We start from the raw sequence: 12,500 nt of genomic DNA, 5'->3' as shown, positions 1-12,500 counted from the left end.
GAAAATGAATATGAGTAAAACTAAGATAATGTTCAATGAAAATGCAGAGACAACAAATAAGAGTTATGGTCAAACCTCTAGAGAATGTTACTGAATAGACGTACTTAGGCCAGACAGTAATTGTTTCCCCAGGACACGAGACCAAAATTAAAATAACGATAAATAGGAAATTATGAAACGTAAAATGTCACTTTTTCTAAAAATAAAACTATTTAATGAGATGATCCTACCGGTTTTAACTCATGCATCCAAAACTCTGGAGCCTTACTACAGACTTAGAACATAAGCTAGTTACAACTCAGATAACTATGGAAAGATTAATGATGGGAATAACACCAAGAGACAGAAAAAGAATAACGGATACGAGAGCAAACTAAAGTAAAGGATATTCTAGCAGCATGCAAGAAAAAGAAAAGGACATGGGAAGGACATATAATGAGAATGACAGATAACAGATGGACATTAAGAATCAGAATGGGTCCTTAGAGATTGTAAAGGAAGCAGGAGAAGGAAGAGAAGACAATAGATTACCGAACTAAGAAAGTTTGCAGTTATGGACTGGCACAGAAACACCCTAAACCAACGCAAGTAGAAGGACATGCCTGAGGCATTTATTCTGCAGTGGACTAGTTACGGCTGATGATGATGATGATGATGATGAGAATGATGATGATAATGATTATATATATATATATATATATATATATATATATATATATATACATATATATATGTATACATATATATATATATATATATATATATATATATATATATATATATATATATGTATATATATATATACATGCTCAAACATTAATCAGTTTTCACAATCAAGGCTGGCTCCAAAGGAGAACATCCAAAGTCGCTATCATATTCATCCCGTAAGTGCTGAATCGTATGTATGTGTGCGCGCGCAAGCACGCGTGTCTTTTTATTAACAACAAGTACAAGCGTAGAGAACTTACCTCGCATATTAGAGATGAAGTTGGACGTTTTGTAATCTGAATGATTATCAACAGCTCACCGCTTTTCAAAACCTTTTATCGATACGTATTTAGACATCCCCCATTTGCTATTAGCCCTAGAAAGAGACAGAAATGCAAATTAATTCAAAGGACAAAACATAATCGTCTCTATGGCAACCAATATGACAACAGTTGTCTGTTACTTGCTATAGCGTGATTATAAAACCACACAAGGGAACAACATGCATACATGCCCACAGTCTTGGCAAATGCATAAATATCTTGAAGAACTGAAGCAAAGATATATACAGTAATAGTACTTTCTACTGTTATTCACTTTAGATAATTACTTTTCACTATAGTATAGGCAGGCCGACGGTATATCAAAGAACCTCACGTCTGAATTCTCGCACTAATGAAAACATGCAAGCATGAAACTTACTTAGCCAGCCAGCAGCTGAGAACTGTCTGCGTTCCACCGCTGGTATACAGCAATATCGAATGGCCTCATTCCTATCGCCAGCCCAAGATAGCACTGTTTAAACATCACGCACTTCCGTTATTGGGAGCGTTTGCCTACTGAAGTTTATATGCTTACCCACTCTGCTGGTTCCTCAGGCTTCTGACCTAGTCGCTGCTTACACTGGGCTCCCAGTGTCTGCTGCAAGCTCTTGGTCATTCCTTTCTGGAATGAATGCGAGCGTCGAGTCAGCTGGACGAGAGCGTAGTGGCTGGCATACATAAGTGATTATCCATGCACTAAACTTGGTATTTTGTCTGTCATAAAGCCCAGAGTCAATACATCTGATAAAGCCCTTCTGTGGCTAACAGTAGCTTATAGAATGTTTCTATAGTAAGCTGTGTAACATTGATTTCTAGGATGGAGATGTTTATCCCATGACCTTGCACATGGTTACGGGACCTTCCGTGGCTACATCGTGTGTCGTGCATTAGCAGTTACATATCCAGGTATTACCCAAAAGGATGTTTTTCTCCACTAATCAATAAACTAGTAGTGTAAACGAGCTAATGGGTGCCCTTTTACTATCTTGCATATGGCCATATTACCTGGTTTGAATTAACCTTACTGGTTAATGTTGTATCCCTATGCAATAAAAGCAGACAATATTAGAATATTGATAATGTTGTTTATGCTCAAGAAATACAGTAAGAAATATTTTCTGTGCTAATCAATCAATGAAGAAAATATGAATTTGTTATCGCTCAGACTAACCGGGGACTATCTTAAATGTCTACTGTACTGATACCTTTGAATATTTTTTCCCATTATTCATGTCAAAATGATGAACATTTGATATTCAATATGTGCATCCTTTAGATATATAAATAGCCCATTTGCACAATTAATATGACCATGCTAAGTCATTCATTAATGTGTAAAACTATCAAATACTGCATGTACATTACTATATTACTGCTAACATACAAGTACGGAAAATTGTAGTATTGCCTTATAAGGTAAACTTAAACTTTCGATAATATTAGTTAGCCTATAAAAGTGAGTTTTGGCTTCAGTTTTGGCAAATACCAGATGCTATCATCGACTTAGAATAAGGACTCATTAACGTCATTCCACATTTCTTCAGGTATCCATTGCAACATATTAACATCATTTCATAAGGTTGTAGGTACGACTTGTTCTCTCATTCACTGTTAGTGTTTTCCATGTGCTTGTATTTTACTTTTTGGGGATATTTTCATTATTTTTCTTTGGTGAAAAGCGACGAAGATTTTGTAGATTTCTCTTTTTAAACGACATATACTTCTTAAATCTATTACTATAGTGCTATAGTATATTACTTGTGCTATATTTTCTTGTAGCATTGCGTCTCACTCTTGAGCTAGATCTCTGGTGTCTCATAACTGTTCTTAAATCTGATAATTAGTTTCCGAATACAACAATTCTGAGACTATTTCAGCTGCGATATAGTATACTTTGGCTATAAAATATGTTTCTTTTTTTCGCTCTTACCTTTCTCAAGAAATGACCAGTAATTTATAATAAAGGAATTCTAATCTACACTTTAACATTAAAATGTTGGTGTTAATCATTAGTGCTCGGAAAATAATTTTTATACACTAATGTTTTTTTCAATGTAGCAGTTAATTTGCTTTAAATGACAGATTACAATCCTTCGAGTAATAAAAAGACAGAAGATACTATTAACGATCATAGGAGCATCTAAAATCCGTTTCATAAACTGTCATTTATATACATCCGATCGCTCCTGTACATAGACATTATTGCAATCAGTCATTAGGCTACTTTACCTTCCTCAAGTATGAAATGAGGACATTTCGATATTCAATAAAAAAAAGCTATTTTTGTATTAATTTAACTGTAAGACAATAACAAGAACAATGTACCTTTATATAAATAGAATTGTGGTTAAAACAAAACTTTACATCATTCTTAATAATACTTAGCTTTCCTAATTATTCCCTACCATGGCTAGTTAGCTAACTCTCCTCACTTTCCTTTCACCCACCTTTCCTATCAACTAAAGGAAACAAATGAAACAATGCCAAACGTTTCCCTCTGTAACACTTATAGAGAGAGTCGGAGCTGCGATTATTCATTTTAACAAAGCGATTTTTTTTTTATTTTTTGTTATAAATATTTACCTCTTCGATATTGCCTCATTCCAAACATTTGTCTTTATTATTATCATTGTTATCTTTATTGATATTTGTTTACAATACCACGCTCTCCATATACTGCCAAATTATGCAAAGCTATTGTTTTCCTCTATTACTTTCTCATAAGTTAAAACAGTTCGCTACATGGGAAACAAGTTAAAATTATATATAAAAAACTATAGAATTATGAAAAAAAAAACTAGCCTGGTTTCCTCACTAAACGATCTGGAACTGACATCGTCAACATAATCAACCAAACAGAAGTTCGTGATGCTAAATTAGAAATGGAGTAATTACTCATAAGTGTCACAAATAGTGCCACTAGCTAATTCACAAAAGCTTATCTCTCGTTCCTTGGGAACTTCTTCAATGGGTAAGAACTTAATAAAGTGATCTTGGTAGTTCAAGATGAACCGATTCTGCCCGTCTCGGTGACTCTGCATGTCAATCAGGTCAACCTGCAACATAAAGCACCATCCACTGTCTAACCGAGTATTTGATTTAGAATATCTGTCTGAATGATTTTTGAATGGTGTAATAGTATTAAAATTTACTACTTCACGTGGAAATATGTCCCACACATTTACAACATGATTAAAGAATTAATATTTGTGATTAATTATGAAATTAACTTAAGCATCTTCATTTTTCATACCTGGCACCTTGAATTCATGGGGTTCGACAGGATTGGCTTAATGACCACGAACTTGCGGACACTGGATTTTTTCAGTTGACATTCTTCACAGAATTGCAAGAAGATCCTTATTTGATCTATCGTTATGTTTACATATTTTTCACCCGGAGTTTAAGAGAGAATATTCCTTCCTCCATGTCCGTCAGCAAGATGGCCAGCTTTAAATTTGAAAAAAAAAAAAAAAATAAGATCTTCACCAGAGACGAATCTAAGATCAGTTCCTTTTTAAGAAGCTTTTGCACTGTTGTCTCTTCATCAAATATTTCCATGATATCGTAATTTCTTAAAAGTCTATAGTCCTTTGGAATCTATTTCACATCAGGTTTTCAAAGTTCTTTCAATTAATTAACGATTTGCTGATATTCACACACTTTTTTTATCGAGTCAGGTATATTGCATGACTTCTTTTCCTGCAATTCAGACAACACTGGTTTAAACTTCTTCTTTAGTCCATCCATTGCTGGATAACAAGCAGAGGTCTACACCTCAAGAACACAAATCCTAACAAGAGGTAGATTGCACTACCTTCAGTAGTTTAGCAGAGTCGCCATCCAAACACACAAATAAATAATAAACAACCATCCACTCATGACTGACAGAAAACAATCCCAATTCCAGTCAACCAATTGGAGTTGAGATTTTGTCATTTTGCAATCTGACATTCTAAGTTATGGGGGACTTTGCAAATAATCACGTTACCATGCTCTTTGTAAAGTTGCCAGATATTTTTGCAAATTATCATTTTATGCGTTATTTTGAAAAGTAATCGAACATTTAATGTTAATTTGCAGAAATACCACAATTTAGGTTTAGTTGTGAAACGACTGGTAACTGCAAAATAACCGATTTCGCAAAAAATCCATAACATATATATTACAAATTTTACCAAACATTTTATATCAACGTGTGGCTGGTAACTGAATAGCGAAGATCATTTCTTGAAATATAAGACTATTAAAGATCCTATTCCCTTATTGGAAAGTTTAAAGACACCCTATGATATCCGTGAGACCCATGGCTTTCATTTTAAGAAGGAAATATGTCCCACTTTAAAAGGGTATTTGCTATTGATAAACTCTGTCTCATTCAAATAGAAATATGTAGCTACCAAGTGATTGGCCATTAATACTTGCTTTGTAGAAAATACGAAGCTCTGATACAATTAATTTGCTTCCTAATCTTCCGAATACACTTGAACGCATGAATTCTATTAATGTCTGTGTATTAAATATCATTAGGTAATCAAGTTTTATTTGGGTAATATTCATATTAACATTGAAATGTAATTTTTCATGTTATAAAGCTAACCTGAGAATTATTTGCAAACATGGATAAATGCATAGATAAAAGAGTGATGCAAAAGAAGACAAATAGTGTTAATTCCACCTATTTTTATTACTGTTATAGTATACACAGTATATTGCAACGAGATACCAGAGAGCTTAATAACAAATATATAAAAAAGTGATCCTTAATCTAATGCAACAGGTTCTAAAATCTCCAAACTCGGTGTATTGTGAAAGATAATTTATAAATGACCCTTTCAAGTTGAGTATTTTCTTTCTACCAGTAATATTTTGATTCCAGAATACTATCACTCTGAGCATTCTATAAAATCCAACAAGTATATTTCAATAAATAAAATGAAGACGGCTAATCTCCGCTTCGTTAAATAGGAGGGTTATAGTCGGGGGCGTAGGGAGGAGGAGATGCGAATTCCGATTCATCGCGGTTATTAGGTGCAAGGGCCATCCCGGGCAAATCCGGGGAAGGCTCTTGTTCCTCCGGAGTCGTACGATCGCCAGGAGGCGGTTTTTCACGTGCCGTTCCTGTTCTCTGATTAACGCCAGGGTAGGGCAAGGAGGATATAGGAGGGTAGATCGCATACTGCTCTCCGGCGACAGGGGCATATTCAATTTGGTCTTCAGTAGCACCCATCGGTCGTAGACGGCGGTGGTTTCTCACGGGAGGAAGATTATTTAGCCTGGTCACAGGTGGAGGGGAACACACGGGTTCCAGTGTGAGGGTCGCTGGTTCAAAAGGGGTTGGGGAAAGAGTGCCGCTCAGGACGCTGTCAGTGTTATCTCCGTTGATACTCTCCAGTTCCTTATATTTCTTCCTGGCGTAGCAGGCCAGGCCGATGCAACCGGCAATCAGCCAGACTGAAAGATAAACAATGAAAATAAATAAGAGAGAAAGACAGGCATATATAGAGAGAAAGAGAGCTAAGAATCAAATGCATATTCACCTTACAAGTTTCATAAGGAAGAAACAATGCAAATTTATTTCAATAGATTTCTAAAAATAACGATTATATCTATGTGCAAAACACTCAATAGTTTTAGTTTCTTTTCTTTTATTTCTAAGGAAATGTCTTCTTATCATGACATTCAGTTACAAGACAGTCATCCAGTAAATTTTTTCAGAGTCAAAATTTTTAATTACACGCCAATACCAAAAAAAAAAAAAAAAAAAAAAAACACCAAAAGCTTCTTTGCAAATTTACCTCCAATTATGATGCAAATGATGCCAACAACCAAGGAAGGATCGACGCCCTTATCCTTAACTTCACCACTTTCGCTGAGGCCTAAGTTGCTCTCGTATTCCTTGACCATGAAATCCTTATATCTGGTGACGAGGAGTATAATGATGCCGCTGAGGAGGAACATCGCTCCTGCAACGCCCAGGTACACGATGAGGGGGAAGCTCAGGATGACGCCGCTCACCTGAAATCATATTTACATGGTGTCAAGATTCTCGCAAACTGTACATTTAGTCCAAGAGCTAGCAGCCATTAATTTACCGTAGATGACCAAAATTCTAGTGGGCATTTTTTGAAAGGGTCTACCACGAGACATCCAAAAATGGGCATCTTTAAGTTGGGCAGTGGTGGGTGTGGATTTTATTAACCCCTTTTTGTCCGAAAAAGGACTTAATTTTTTGGCAAAATATAGAGGTAGGGGAAAGTAAATTGGCTGCAGTTCCTCTCACACTGGGCCCAGAATAAAGAACTATATACCAAAATGATGCTATTGATCTGTAGATTTATTTCATATCAAACAACATTAATTAAATTATTATTGAGGGTCACCAGGGGTCAAAAGGTCGATGTCAGCCCTTTGAAATGCTGGATTTGGGTTTTAGTTGTATTTTGGCTAAATAAGACATCAAAATTTGCCCAAGGTTTACTAAATATGAATAGAATATAAAGAAGAGACATAAATAAAGTTTTTTTGAAGAAGATGGTATCTATTCCAGCAATATGACTGATATGACAAAAGTCGTTATTAAACGGTCCCTGTGGAATTCACTCGTCAAACTGTTTCAAATTTAGTTGGTAGATGGTTCACCTATGTTACTGAGATTAGTTTTATTGACTGTGTGTGCACCTGTTTTGTCTTTAAAACATTATAAAAACATTTATTCTTTGATAAATGTAATGAACACCACCCTGCCGCTGTAATGACGTATGTACGTGGACTTATTATGTAGATCAAAATCATTGAGGAAATTTTATGCAGATTTCCAGCAGTGAGAGACAAATAATCAGTTCAGTTCACATGTGTAATTTCAAAAGTGTTGATTCACAACTCCTTACACAAATCCATTTTTTATGTAAATAAATGGCTGTTTACAAATAAGTAGAGTCCTAGAAATTGACTATAAGAGTTTCAATTTTTTTCATGTTGATGTTGCTGTTAACACTGCAGCCCTTACAATGGCTAGTGGGACTGGTAATCCGCAGCAAACAAAGGATAATTGCCCTTACCTTTGCAGCCAATTGAGTAAGCTTGCTGTATTGACATCAAGGGTTTTACCAAATGTCTGCATATTCTGCAAAAAAACTCGGAAGAAAATTCGTGGAAAGGAACAAACATTCACCACATGTGCATGTGATTCTGTTGAAAAAAAATATCAAAGAATCTGCTCGTGCTCTAAATGACAGTGAAATGTTTGTGATGATAGATGACATTGGGTTTCATAGCAAAGAGGTGTAAACGAGTATACCTGAATCAAAAGAGGGACACGTTAAAGAGAAGAGTGTCTCCTGATAGTGACAATGCAAACTGTATTGCTTTAAAAAGTATATTCCAATACATTGCATCCTCAGTTATTGACAATTACCGGCCTGAATGCGTTGTTTAATTACATCAGCATTACCTTAGATTTCTAGAGCAAATATCTGAAGTTGAGATTGTACCTCATAAAGTCTCAACTTTAGGGGATAAAACTGTGAAACATTTTGGTGATAGTCCAAATAGATTGTTTAAGTAGGAAAGAAGGTTTGGTAGTGTATTCTAGCAAGGCAAATAAAAAAACTGGCATTTTCAACAGCTTAAAAATATAGCAGCTCAGAAGAGCATATTGTGACTAAAGCAGCCTCTAAATTGCGTTCTAACATCCTTGAAATTTGTAAGTGTGCACCTGAATAGCCTGTGTCCTTGTCACTTACCAAACTATGCCCGTTGGATGTCATTATATCACCTCAATCTGCTCAATATGGAAATGACACATCCCAGAATGAAGCCAAGTTTTGAAGGAGGTGCATTCTCTGTGCGGAGAACTAGGAATACCTTTTCCAGAAGTGCAGTTGATATTATCTTATAGCAAACAGTGAATAGGGACGCCGCATCCAGGCAAAAGGGTATTGCTGCATTTTCACAGAATATTGCAGCCCGTAAGAGGTAGACAGTGACAAGATCTTTTAGGGGAGCAATTGTGAGTTGTCTCCTGGAAATGGCTGGAATCACACAGGTGGATGATGATATACAGGAACTAAAGGCATCGAGGATAGCCAAAGACAATGCAGACCTTATGAGCACGATCACAGAGTGGAGAACACTCTCAATCCATTCATTGTTAATGATGATACTCTGTATTGTCTAAACACTGGCAAAGCTGCTTCGGATGGTGTGAAAGACAGTCTTCTGCAGGCAAAGGAAACTAGATCTACCTGCCATCAAGTTTATGTAATGAATGTAAGGTAGATGATGGGCGTTTTGAACGGGCTGTTAAGCGAAAAAAGGTGATGAATTTCACAGAGGATGCAGTAAAAGTCAAATTCACCATAAAGGACAAACGGATCAAGGAAGCAAAATGCACCAGAGACATATTTGGAAGGGTGCTGTATTTGTCGTAACACAAGAACTTGATCTCGGTATTGTCCTATCCTATCCTCTCACTACAGTTCCTTTCTTATTGTGTCATTTAACCGGTGATATGAACAAGACATCAAAGAGCACATTAATGGAAAAATTAGAAGCAATGGGAACCTTGAATACCATACCAGACAGGACTGATGTCTATATTATTGATGCTGTGTTCTTCTTCTGTACGCTTGACATGCCATTCATCTATGGGGGAATGGCAATGTCCATTTTGAAACAAGCTTGTAGCACTGGTTAAATTGTACACATTGCCTGTGACACATAATCTAATGGGCCAAGTATCAAGGACATTGAACATGACTTGCATTGTAGGACACCCACTGCCTACATAATCACTGGCTCGTCACAGAAAAGACCTCTAGATCTCAACACGGCTTGGAAAACATCACAATTCAAAACAGAGCTTCTGGCCTTCTTGAAGGATGAATGGTCATCAGATAGATATGCATTGACTCTTCCGGGACATCAGGTCTACTTTGCAGTGGAACATGAATGCTACCTTTACACTTCAGCAAGTGGAACTGTCAACAGGATCCTGGTTCATGAGCTTCAGGGCAGGCATGAAGAAGCCAATACACAGTTACTGTACCATGCAAACTTTGTTGCTATTAACCATGATGTTGCCTCAGTGATTGTCTTTCGCAGTAACGACACTGATGTCTTTATCCTCATTCTCTACCATGCTAGGTTTGTTAATGCACAGATTTGGATGGATACTGGCTTGAGTTCTGGAAATTCCAGGCATTTCATAGATATGTCACATCTTGCAACCAAACTGACTGGACCTATATGCGATGCTCTACCAAGCTCCCATGCTCTGACAGGCTGTGATTACATAGCCTCTTTTATGAGAAAAGCAAAGTGGAAGCCATTTGAAATAATGAGAGACAACCATAGGTTCACATCAGCAATTAGTCACCATCGAGACTCAGATGTCATCGATCCAGATGTTGATGCTGTAGTTGAAGAGTACTTGTGCATTGTCTATGGAGTTCGGAACCTGACAACTGTTGATGAAGACAGGCTTCAACTTTTCTGCAAGTTGTATGCCCAAAAGAAGGAAACTGATCCTTTGGATAAAATCAAAACTACAGACCCCTGTTGTCTTCCTTCTTGCCAAAGAGTGTTGCAACAGAAGTTGCTAAAAACTAACTTTGTTGCACACATATGGAGGAATGCAAGGGAACTAACCCAGTTTCATTTTGTCCTGAAGGACATGGCTGGAAAGTCCAGAATGGCAGATTGATGATTGTCTGGCTCATTGGCTCAAATACCCCTGATAAGTTAACCATTCAAGAATCTGATGTACAGGAAGATAATGATGATGATGATGAAAGTGACACTGAGAGCCGCCGTTCCTTGGATGAAAAAAGTAAATAGATTTTTAGAGAGGTCGATATTAGTAATATAGCTGGAATAGATCACACCTTCTTCAAAAAACTTTATTTGTATCTCTTTTTTTATATTTTATGCATATTTAGTAAACTTTTAGCAAATTTTGATGTCTTATCTAGCCAAAATACAACTAAAACCCAAATCCGGCATTTCAAAGGGCTGACCTTGACCTACTAACCCCAGGTGACCTCTAATAATAAATCAATTAGTTTACTTTGATATTAAATAAATCTACTGATCAATAGCATCATTTTGGTACATAGTACTTTATTCTAGGCCCAGTGTGAGAGGAGCTGCAGCCAATTTACTTTCCCCTACCCCTATATTTTGCCGAAATTGAAAAGTCCGTTTTCGGACAAAAGGGGATAATAAAATCCACACACACCACTACCAAACTTAAAGATACCCATTTTTGGATGTCTCGTGGTAGACCCTTTCAAAAATACCCACTAGAATTTTGGTCATCTCCGGTAAATAAATGGCTGTTAGCTCTCGGTCTAATTCGTCTTTATTTATATTTTATTCTGAGATCTATATGGCCTTCATATTGCGCTTTGCTTCTACTTCCCAGTAAAACATCATTCTGTCAGGCAGATTAACCCTTGCCAAAATTTGGGCAGGATGTGTTATACTATATGCTGGCGGTATTTTTAGATTTATTACAGACTCAGATCTTCTGTAGCTATTTAACTTTTATAAGAACATTTTCGCTTTTACCGTTTTAAAATTAATTTTCTTTTATTATTTATTGAAAGGGGAAGAGCAAGAGAGGGTGTGGCTTTATTGCTGAGTGAATGGATGACAGGTAAAGTAGTGGAATGGAAGGAGATATCATCTAGGTTAATGTGGGTAAGGGTTAGGTTGGGTAGGGAATGTTGGGCGTTTGGCAGTGCGTATGGGCCAGGTAGTGAGAAAAGTGAAGAAGAGCGGAATGAGTTCTGGAATGAATTAACTAGGTGTGTAGAAGGACTGGGTAGAAGGAATTATGTAGTTGTCATGGGTGATTTAAATGCTAGAGTGGGCGCTGGAGAGGTAGAAGGTGTCATTGGGAAGTATGGCGTACCAGGTGAAAATGAGAGTGGTGAGAGACTGGTGGATATGTGTGTTGAGCAAGAGATGGTGATAAGTAATAGCTTTTTAAAAAAGAAAGATAAAAAATAAGTATACATGGGTAAGAGTGGCAAATGGAAGAGTAGTAGAAAGGGCATTAATGGATTATGTGTTGATAACTAAAAGAATGTTTGGAAGATTGAAAGACGTGCACGTGTTTAGGGGTATGGCTAACGGTATGTCTGATCATTTTTTGGTGGAAGGAAAATTAGTTGTAGCAAAAGAGTGGGGGAATAGAATAGGTGAATGTTAAAGGGAGCTAGTGAGAGTTGAAGAGCTGATAAAACCGGGGGTAAAAAGTAAATATCAGGAAAGGTTGAAAATGACATATGACGAAGTGAAAGTAAGAGAAACTGGCAATTTAGAGGAGGAGTGGAAGTTAGTAAAAGAAAATTTTGTTGCGATTGCAAGTGATGTGTGTGGCAAGAAGGTTGTTGGAGGCAGCATGAGGAAGGGCAGTGAATGGTGGAATGAAGGAGTGAAGGTAAAAGTGGAAGAGAAAAA

At 36.7% G+C, this 12,500-nt stretch overlaps 2 protein-coding genes across 2 annotated transcripts in view; both read right to left on the bottom strand.

The window, feature by feature from the left end:
* Positions 1–1,616, bottom strand: part of LOC137640623 (cell surface glycoprotein 1-like) — a 13,607-nt gene extending 11,991 nt beyond the window's left edge. The window contains exons 1-2 of the mRNA XM_068373126.1: positions 1,319–1,616; positions 969–1,084 (exon numbers count right to left, since the gene is read on the bottom strand). Of these exons, the coding sequence (XP_068229227.1) occupies positions 969–975 (7 nt within the window). The 5' untranslated portion in view covers positions 976–1,084; positions 1,319–1,616. The remainder of the gene's footprint in view (positions 1–968; positions 1,085–1,318) is intronic.
* A 4,143-nt stretch (positions 1,617–5,759) lies between these two features.
* Positions 5,760–12,500, bottom strand: part of LOC137640622 (uncharacterized) — a 12,681-nt gene continuing 5,940 nt past the window's right edge. Inside the window, exons 3-4 of the mRNA XM_068373125.1 lie at positions 6,830–7,049; positions 5,760–6,485 (exon numbers count right to left, since the gene is read on the bottom strand). Of these exons, the coding sequence (XP_068229226.1) occupies positions 5,992–6,485; positions 6,830–7,049 (714 nt within the window). The 3' untranslated portion in view covers positions 5,760–5,991. The remainder of the gene's footprint in view (positions 6,486–6,829; positions 7,050–12,500) is intronic.

This window comes from Palaemon carinicauda, chromosome 5 (genome assembly GCF_036898095.1).
Source record: "Palaemon carinicauda isolate YSFRI2023 chromosome 5, ASM3689809v2, whole genome shotgun sequence".
Classification (NCBI taxonomy): domain Eukaryota; kingdom Metazoa; phylum Arthropoda; class Malacostraca; order Decapoda; family Palaemonidae; genus Palaemon; species Palaemon carinicauda.
Note: the sequence above shows the minus strand (reverse complement) of the source record. Positions and strands in the feature narration are given on the sequence as shown.